This window comes from Nannobrachium achirus, assembly GCF_963921795.1.
Source record: "Nannobrachium achirus genome assembly, chromosome: 14".
In the NCBI taxonomy this organism is placed as follows: domain Eukaryota; kingdom Metazoa; phylum Chordata; class Actinopteri; order Myctophiformes; family Myctophidae; genus Nannobrachium; species Nannobrachium achirus.
In genome coordinates, this window is record NC_137821.1 from 15842575 (window position 1) to 15852522 (window position 9948).

General features: G+C 41.1%; 1 protein-coding gene across 1 annotated transcript; it reads right to left on the minus strand.

Moving 5' to 3' along the window:
• Nucleotides 1-1473: 1473 nt before the first annotated feature.
• Nucleotides 1474-2655, minus strand: LOC308298532 (uncharacterized protein). The gene is made up of 4 exons (XM_080742158.1): nucleotides 2569-2655; nucleotides 2274-2327; nucleotides 1825-2078; nucleotides 1474-1611 (listed from the first exon to the last, which is right to left on the minus strand). The coding sequence occupies exons 1-4, from the start codon at nucleotides 2647-2649 to the stop codon at nucleotides 1569-1571; spliced, it is 432 nt and encodes a 143-aa protein (XP_080598284.1). The 5' UTR covers nucleotides 2650-2655; the 3' UTR covers nucleotides 1474-1568.
• Nucleotides 2656-9948: the final 7293 nt, after the last annotated feature.

Consider the following 9948-nt stretch of genomic DNA (forward strand, 5'->3'; position numbering starts at 1 on the left):
GATGGAAACTGCATGGAGGTCTGTGGCCTTTAATTCGTACCAAACTGGGAGTCCTTGACATTAATGAAATTCAGAACCACTGGCCTAGAACAAACCCTTGACCTGCAGGGTCACAGGGACATGGTGTCTGGTTTGTGCTGGAGTGAGCTAATTGAAGAACTGGACTTGCAGGGAATGTCCAGAGGTTCGTAGAAATCAAAATGAGATGGGCCTGACTTTCTTCAACATTAAACATCTGATGGTACACTTGCCTGCTGTACTTCAAATTGGGGTCTAGGGACAGTCACACCCAGGGGTCCTTGAGAGGGAGTTTCAGATTCCAGTGGGCCCCCAGCTAAATGATGTGTTAGGAACCAAATGGACCTTTACAGATCAGACTCTGAGAGTGTGTTTGTACACTCTCAGAGTTATGGGGCCCATGGCCTAATCACGAGGAATCTTTAAAAAAAAAAGGAAAAAAAAGAGCATGCACATAGTTGCCATCAAATGACATTGGGAATTATTTCCCGTAATTCTGTGTGTGTGTGTGTGTGTGTGTGTGTGTGTGTGTGTGTGTGTGTGTGTGTGTGTGTGTGTGTGTGTGTGTGTGTGTGTGTGTGTGTGTGTGTGTGTGTGATGACTACGCCTACAATTTTATAGGGTGGCAGTAAGCACTTCTCTAGATTATAATGTTACTTATAACACAAGGTGCAATGATTAGGTGTGTTTGTGAAGCAATGCAATGCTTGAATACATTCTGTCTAGACTGTTATGGGTTATGTCAACTGATGTTTTCACTTTTGTTATTTGTGCATTCTTCACACATTGGAAATAGTGTCACTGTAAACATACCTATAAAATTAACCTTGAAGGTCACACATGCACGCACACATGCATGCACGCACGTGCAAATACAAATCCCATATGATCAGGAACTGAAAGACAACTTTTGGTTGGTTTAACAAATCCCGATTCTAGCATCCTTGCCAACAAGGACGTTTATTGCCCTGAAGGAAAATCAGTTTGAGTTGGAGAATATCAAATCATTTGTATTAATTTGTTTTATATCATTCTTCTTTATGGCTGTAAATAACCCATGTGTCAGAGTGTGTTATACTAGTAGACATTCACAAACCGCAACTTAAAAATCATGTATTTATTTGTATTGAGCTTAAAATATTCCCTTATACATGCACAACTAACAGTACAACACAATACACAACATAACAACACCACATGTGACACTAAAGTTGATTAACATACAAGGTTATGAAAAGCAAGAGACTCTTTACACATCAGGCCAGAAAATAGAAGAACAAACTCAGAAAATTCACCCTAACTAACAATGCAAAAGCTGATCACAAGTCACCACAATGCATACAGACAAACAGTACATAAATAGATTAGTTTATAACCTACTTTTATTTTCCTTTTCTTCTACAGTATGCATGTGGAACCAGAACAAAATCATTTGTACAATTATGTACTTGACACCTTGACCTACAATAGAGAACTTCATGCGAGGGTCTGTGGCTCCTTCTTTTGGCATACAGCTGACCATGATGAAGGCAGCGCTGCTATACTGTACATCACAACTCCATGTGCTCATCCAAGGTCTTGTTGTACAGTAAACTGGGACAAAAACAAAACGAGAGTTTTGAACTGGAAATCATTGGATCATGATAATGTCTTTTGTTTACCAGTTTGGGATCTACCCTGTAATGTTGGTGAAGTTACTGAAAAATTGCTACTTTTCTTTTATTTATTTTCCCTACAAAGGATTTTGAATGGAATCAATGTGTCATGTTATGTGTAAAATAAGAGTTTCTAAAGCTCATTACTTACTAGAAGTTCTTGATCATCTCATTTTTCATTCTTTCTATGTTCATTTGGATCTCCTGCATCATTTTGTCTTGATCTTCATCAGCCATAACCAGGGTCTCTTTGACTGAGAGAAGCATGGACCTCACATCTTGAAACACAGGCATCAGTGCCTTCTTCCATGGGGCTCCCTCCATTATATCCTGCACATCGTTTACATACTGCTCCGTTTTATCCATGATCTCCATAGGGATGTTACGTGTAGACTCAAATTGTTCCTGGTGAGTGAAAGTAGACATACATTGACGTTTTGTTTTGTGATGTTCATATCTGTCGTCAGTTGTTAAGAGTGAGTTAAGAGTATATTGCATACTCGATGTTCTAATGAGCAATTTTCCATAGGACCGTCATCAAATAACTACTTAATGACTCTGGTGTTGACAATTGTCAAGAATGGTGATTGAATCACTCACCTTTACAGCTTCTGCTTTTTGTCTCAAGTTCCTTATTTTCTCCTTGGTCTTGTCCTGGACATTAAAGGTAAAGATACGTGTAGAATCAACTTTTATATAAAAGAAAATGAAAACAGCTCGTGTCATTCTAACACGAGTAGAAACAAACATAAGGCAGCTGACATTTGTAACACAACCCCCACAACCGGCAACCATGGAAAACAAGATCTCCAGTTTTGTAGCATGTAGAGACTCTTGCTTCCAATGTGCTTGGCTCAATATCAGTTGTACTCAATACATAGTTCTGTAGGCCTACCAGTGTGTCTCTGGACAGCAGACAGTTGGCCAGACACAGCAGACTGAACATCAGGCCCAGGACTCTGGTAGCTCCAGTCATACTCCTGTTCACTGCTCTGTCTCCAGACATTGTTGTTCTGCAGCTGATAGGGGGCAATACGGGACCTTGAGAGATGAGAAAAGAATATGTGATTGTCCACTGGCTCTGGGTCTCTGAGGCACGCCGGGGATAGCTTGAAAATGTACCTGCTGATGACATCATCTATATGGGACTTTGAGTTAATGGGAAATACAGCCTTTTATTAGTTCTTCTATTTTCTTTTCTTTTCTTAGGACCTTAGTTTAAAGTGCTACCCTTTTTTTAAACCATTAATGTATGTAGCCAGCGGAATTAGTTCATACAGATACACTTGAGGGGTCACTGCGCACTATGTTGCTTTAAGTCTGTTACTACACTATTACGCCAGTCCTACGTCACAGGCGACGTGGCAGCCTGCTGGCAGTCAGCTGATCTCTTGCCAAGCTATGTAACCCCCTCAGGCTGTCATTCTCTTGCTGCTGCCTTCCAGGTCTGCTGTGCTATGCGCTTGCTTGCCCCCACCGCCTCCCCAGCTCCACCAGTAGGCTCTGCTAATTCTGTTCCCCATGGGGGGTGTTTATATATTTATATATTTAGATCCCCCTGCTCCTAATGGTTAATGATGTTCTTCTGGGCTGCGCTGAGCAGGGGGAAGCAGAGCCGACGCCAAGTCAAAATGTTACATATACACTTGTTATACTCATCAATAATAAACATTGTTAATCATATCGTAAGTTATCTGAATGAAATGATGTTTATCAGAAGGGATTTCAAGCTAATGGCGAGTACTCTTTTCAAGGAAGGTTATCCTGCTAAAATAACAGCCATGGTTCAATTAAAAAAGAATAAAGTATGGCACATCATTTCACTTTCAACTTGAAAAGTTAATAAGATGAGCCTTCTAAATCAGTGGTTCTCACACTTTTTTGAAAATAGCAGATGTACAAGCTGGCTGCTTGCAGTGTGACACTTTGTGCCGCTCTGCAAGCTTGTACATCTGCTATCTGCTAATAGCCAACTCTAACATCTGACACAGATGCTTTCCTGGTTTTAATGGTGTAGTGTAGAGGCTTAGTAAGAATAAAATACTTACATATTTCTTTAAATATGCAACACACTGAATGTCTCAATTACAAATTGAAGAAAATCACAAATATAATCACACATATATCTACAGGTATAGATACTATATGCAATATTGTGTCCTTACCTGTGTTGTGTTGTGTTGTGTTGTGTTGTGTTGTGATGTGATGCTGATGTCAGAGTGACTTTGAGAAGCAGGGATGTGAACAAAGAGAAACTATCTAGAGACATGGGGTCTTTTTATCTTCAAGGTTGCTCCTCCCTCAAGCTAGAGGACTTGCCTGAGGAGACCCCCCCCCCCCAACCCCCTTTGGAGCTGTGAACAGGAGAGAGATGTTACGTACTGTTATCTACTTTAATGTAAAACTTGTCTTGAAATTGAATCCAAATGATCTCACAATAAATTAAACAACAAAGTCTAAACATGACCTACTGCTAAATATCAAATAACTACTATTAAAACTGGAACACATTATCACACTCACACATCACTAATTGAGCATGTCAAAGCATTTAATTGACAACATTTTGCATGCATAAACTTTGACACAGAAAAAACATACAAATAATTTCATCTGTTTGTGACAGGATGAAGAAAAGAAAGGCACAGTGTTATATTGGGTGTTCCAGAAGTTTCCCATGGAGTGCTCAGTCACCAGGGTAAATAAATGAGTTGGAATGTGCAGATAAGAGTCTACCCAAAGTTGGCACTGAGGGACAATCATAACAGAGCAGCATTACTTTTAAACACTGTATACTTTGTTGACCAGGGGTCCCCCAGGGGTCTATTTTTGGTCCCCTTCTTTTTCCCTCTACACCAAATCTGTTCACTGAAAGTAGGTGTCTACAAGCTCATATTATAACGCGTCCACCAAATGTTCATCCCAGAATAAGGGTGCTAGCTAGGGTTCACATGATTAATTCACAGAATATATTTCCTACATTGTAACACAAACATGCAACATAATTTATATTGACTATAAAAAATGATTAGATTTTGGGGGTGAACTACTCCTTTAACATAGCAGATTGTGATCCTTTACTAGCCTCTCAAAAGTCTCAAATGAATGTCACTTTAGTGGGTTCCTGGCAAAGGGGGTTTGGGTAGTATCTTCATTGTGGAAGGGGGAGATTAACCACCTTATCTCCTCCACCGTTCTCTGACCGGACAAGTGAGGCCACTGGCCGGTGCTCTGGTCAGCTTTATTTGGCTAAGGCATCATAAACCTGTCAGTCGTATACGCCTACCTCTACCTCAGATCTTGCAAGAGTAATATGAAGATGGAGCTGCCTCCATCAGAGGCCTCTGTGTTGTCATTGTGGTGCAGTGGGAGTAGGGTGTCCTTGGCGTGCGTTTATAATGCATTATGATCAGCCGTTATAGGCCTGCCCTACATTATATTATTTTAAGTAATACTTCAAAACCTTAAGAGTTTAATTGTTTTACTATACAACTGACAGTGCCTCAGTATACAGTATGGTGAATGGTTCATTGTGTATTTCAATTCTGGCATGTTTTTCTATAAATATAAGTGCAGCAAGCAGCGGTATGTGCACGCGCGCATGTGCACACACACACACACACACACACACACACACACACACACACACACACACACACACACACACACACACACCATTGATGTTTCCGTGTGTACGTAGACTTTAGTTTGTGAACGATGTATTGTTATCATATACTTTCATTACTGTGCATGTGTACAGTAACACTTTTACTGTCAGTCAAGACTTTGTGGAAATTACCATAGAGTTGAAATTACACGTTAGCAAAACGTCTACCATGAGAGGAAAAATACTGAGACAGTCTCAAAGTACAAAAGCAGGTTTATTAAAAGGGTCTGTGCAAGAACTGGAACAAAAAGCAAAAAGAGAAGGCCATGGCATTGTATGTAACAGGATGGAGGCACTCAAGTACTGTTTGCTGAGGAAACAAAAGAGGAAAAAGAGTGCCCTCTGCTGTTTGTTTCTGTTTTGAGAGGATGCAGACAGAGATGTGATATTCTCAGGACAAACATAAGGTCAGTAACAGAGCAGAAAGTTCTTATCAGGACAGTAAAAAAACAACAACAATCTTCTACTTCGGCAGGCTTATATTCATAATGTCATTTTGAATGATTTCAATTGTACAGTTTCCCAACGCACAACACATAAGACAACTACAAGACAGGCTTAACCACTTAAACACTCTATTATTATTAGAACAGACCTGAGTAACAGCTGTAGGCTACTTTGACTGTTTTTCCCACCTCCTTAAAAAAAATGTATCCCACGATTTTTGTAACCCATTATTTTCACCCAGTGCCAATTACCTAAGCTGTAGTCCTGGTTTCTGCTCTCCCTCTGCCACGCCTGGGGACTGGGGAGCCCCGGCTGGCCAGGGGGAGGCGGTATAGAAACCTGGACTACTGCATGTTTTTGTGAGGGTATCTACCCTAGGAGTGTTGAAGAGACATGGGGAGAACATGCAAACTCCACACAGAAAGGCCCTTTCGGGCAGCACCTCCTTACTACAGTACTGGCGTGTGCACCTGTTCCATTGTTTGCCTTAAAGAGAAAGTTGGACATTATGAGCATGATCTTTATGCATAGGGACCGGCCTGTGATTGCGTCACAGCTCGTCCTTAGGATCCCTCTCTAAGAGGTGACCGAACTCCCTTTTAGCTCGAGCCAAGCTCAGCTCCATTAGGTCATTCTCTTCCTTCAACCCAAGTAAGCCCTGTTTGACATTGGCAATCAAGGCGTCCGTGTTTTCATACGACGGCTGTATCTTCACCAGCATCTCGGGGGGGCCTCTCGCGATGATGTTCTTCATCGTTTCTGCATGCCGTGCAAGTTCAGCAACCAGCTCCTGGTAGGCTTTACTGACCGCCTGGTTGGTCGCCTGGTGGAAGAAAGTTCATATTTGTAGTCAGTCATCGGGTCTGTAAGTGACGCATTACATGTATGCAAGAATGATCTATTAGAGGGTGTTCTCTACTTGAGCATCAAGTAATGCTCAAGTAGTATAACATAACACTTGACAACCTATTACTTTTATTACATTTTGAAAGTAGTTAATTACCGTCAGTTATTATGGAATAGTTTAGTGTACTTATTACAGTATCATATGCACTAGAACTAGTATTTCCTGATGTAACCCTTTTTCCTGATGTGAAATATATTTGCTTTTCAGTTTAATCTACAATGCATGCATTCAACAGATACGCTCATCCAGAGCGATTTACAAGTGCGAGAGCAAGCATGAGCTTTAGTCAATAAACAAGAAAAATATTCACATAATCAGAATGCACATAGCAGTGTAGTGCCTCAAATAAACGATATACCACCAAGTTTAAATGTTTAACAGATGTAGGGTATTCTGCTGTTGAAACATTTGAAATCTTTAGATTTTCTTACCTTTGCAGCTTCTGCATTCGCTATGACCTGACGCACCTGGTCGTCCTGCAATTAACAGTAAACATATAAGTGTAGAAGTTAAGGTTAGTGTGGAATCAAGTGATATGCATTGTGAAAATGACAACGGTTCCTCGCCTTCTAACAGAATGACCACTAAAAATCATCTCACATCATCATCTCACAACACCTGTTGAAGAACAAAATGATGTTTATTCAAACAGCTGCATAGAAGTGCAGTGATGTGTTCAGAGGGTTCTTTGAAACACATCAGTCACAATGGTGGACAAAGTGAGGTTGAGGTTCTATTTCCGGTTGAGTCAAATACCATTATACCAAAAAGAAATGGTACCCAATGCCTCCCTGCTTTGCACTCGGCATTGTTGAATTGGGGGTAACAAGTCTCTGTGACATAGTATCATGTCCAAGGGGTGTACTTGCACATCAAGCTGCTTCATGCTAACAAAACACCGGTAGGCTCCTGACCTACTTACAAGTGAACGTTCAGCTTTTTACTCACTGGAGCACTTGCTTTTAAGAATATTTAAAGATGCAGTGCCACAAATTTGGTACTTCTCTCTGTTTTGTATGACAGAGATTTGACAGTTGACATAGGCCTACTATGTACATTTTGAGACATCAGACCCCTGGGCGCAGACATGTAAAAACTCCCCACACAGGTATAAGGATTGCAGCCAACAGCACAATACCGGTAATTTCACCTGTGACTCAACAGGATTTACAGTGCACAACTGCATTTGACAGCAACAGCATAATGTATTGTTGCTTTCGGAGAGTCATGCAAAAAGGTTGATCTACAAACGTTTGCTTGCAGCAGGTCTGCTATTTTCATCAGTGGTGTAAAATTCCACCTCCGTTCTATATGATATGATTTTTCCTCGTCATCCCCAGTATGCAATGTGAGAACAGTGTGTTCACATCCGTACTGGGAATGATCCATACATCATGTGAAACTTGCTTTAGCCTGCTTCCATCACTGAAGGCCCCCTAGAGTCGAAACTGCGCACTCAGTTCCCTCTTCCTTCACTTTCCCCTTTAGATGGGTGCTAGTTCTGTCTAGTGCCCTTTGCAAATCTGTCAAGTCCGCATCCTGACCTAGGAGTCCGTTTGGTACCTGCTCCCTCTTTCACATAGCAACGGCATAGCAACCAAGCGGGGTATTAAAGTATGTCTGGCGATGTTCTGACCCTGTTCATTAAACTCTTAACTTTGTACTTTTAAACTGTCTTGAGTACTTTTGTTGTCTGAAGGTAGAATTGTTTTGTCTTTTGTGAGTTTTCCACCACAGTCTACTCCACTACATCTCTGAAGGAAACCATAGGGTCAGGGCAGGAAGCATCAATACAGCATGGAGCAAAGAACGATAAAATATTCTACGTTTTGGGCTGTATATAATGCTGTATAAATAATAATGGGTCTCCCTTCATGACTAATTAATCGTGTTAAAAAGTTAAAGCTCTATATTCTATCTATAGTAATTAGAGTTTTGTCCGATAACAGGCATCTCATTCTCCACATCTCTCCAACTCTTAAATATACAGAAACACATTTTGAGGTGGGTTGCCAATTTCAGCCAATCAGTAGAGACTACCCATTCATCAGCTTAAATGTTATTGTATTCCAGATTTGCTCACTTCTTTGTACCATCACTTCCAGTTTATCCTGTATGAGTTCTCTCTCCTGGTTGCATAGAATTGGTAAACCACTGTTTAGAACAGGCCAAAAACCCTAACCCAAAAAATCCAATGAACCTGAAGCCTATCATTAAACACCCAAGCCACTATGGGTTCAGTGCAATCCTGGCCAACTATATCAACCTGCTCCTGAGACAACCGCTCGATAAGGCACTATACATTACGTGATATAAATGTTGGTTTTGTTTTCGAGTTTCTGTAGCCAGTTTTGGAGGAGAGCTGTTATCTACCTTCCTGTACCAGGCTGGAGCCTACCTGTGGCCGATCCCATGGTAACCTTTGTCCTCCTTTGTCCTCCTTTGCTGTATGGGGTCAGATCAGGATAACCTTTCTGCAGCTGCTCTGTCTCCCAGAGACTGAAGCCTTTTATGAAGGCTGAAACTAGAAAGCTTTCGCTGGAGTTCAAATGCAAAGGTGCTTCAGGCATAGATTCATTTGAAACTGTAGTAAGTCTGTCATGTGATTTCTGATGAAGTGAAAGATATGGGGCCAATTATTGATCACATACATACACACACACACACACACACACACACACAGCGAAATAAATTTGGCTCTAAAGGCCTGTCCATAATCTCTCGGAAAGGTCCGGTTCAACTACAAAATGAGGTCACTCGCAACTTCTGAAAAGCATTACCCCGAATTAGAGTTTTGGAAAGCTGCACGTCGGAAAGTCGGAACTCTTAAAAGTGGAGTATGCATCGGCCCTAATAATGCCTGTTTCTCCAGGGGTCATTTATACCAGTGGTTCTCAACCTGTGGTAAAATTGTTTTCCTCACTCAACAGTAAACAAACCAACCTAAAGTTTACATTTCTAAAGTGACAATTACAGACTTTTTAATACCTCTAAAATGACAAATTAAACATTGGCCAAATTGTCAAAAATTAGAGGTAGAAATTGTGAAAATACCCTAACCCTAAAACATAATGCCTCAAATCTTAGTGCTCGTCAGGGTGGGGGGGATCCCCAGTTAAAATATGATTATTTTGGGGGTCGCGGCTTAAAAAGGTTGAGAACCACTGATTTATACTTACCGTTACCGGCGTGCACGGGCACGGCTTGCACTGCCATTCACCGCTGGTCAGAGGCAGCAGACACAGCAGCATCAG

Coding starts and splice junctions, on each gene's coding strand:
- LOC308298532 (XM_080742158.1), bottom strand. CDS start 2,649: ATGACTGGAGCTACCAGAGTCCTGGGCCTGATGTTCAGTCTGCTGTGT. Junction 2,079..2,273: donor AAAAAGCAGAAGCTGTAAAG/GTGAGTGATTCA, acceptor TTCACTCACCAG/GAACAATTTGAGTCTACACG. Junction 1,612..1,824: donor GAGATGATCAAGAACTTCTA/GTAAGTAATGAG, acceptor TTTTTGTCCCAG/TTTACTGTACAACAAGACCT.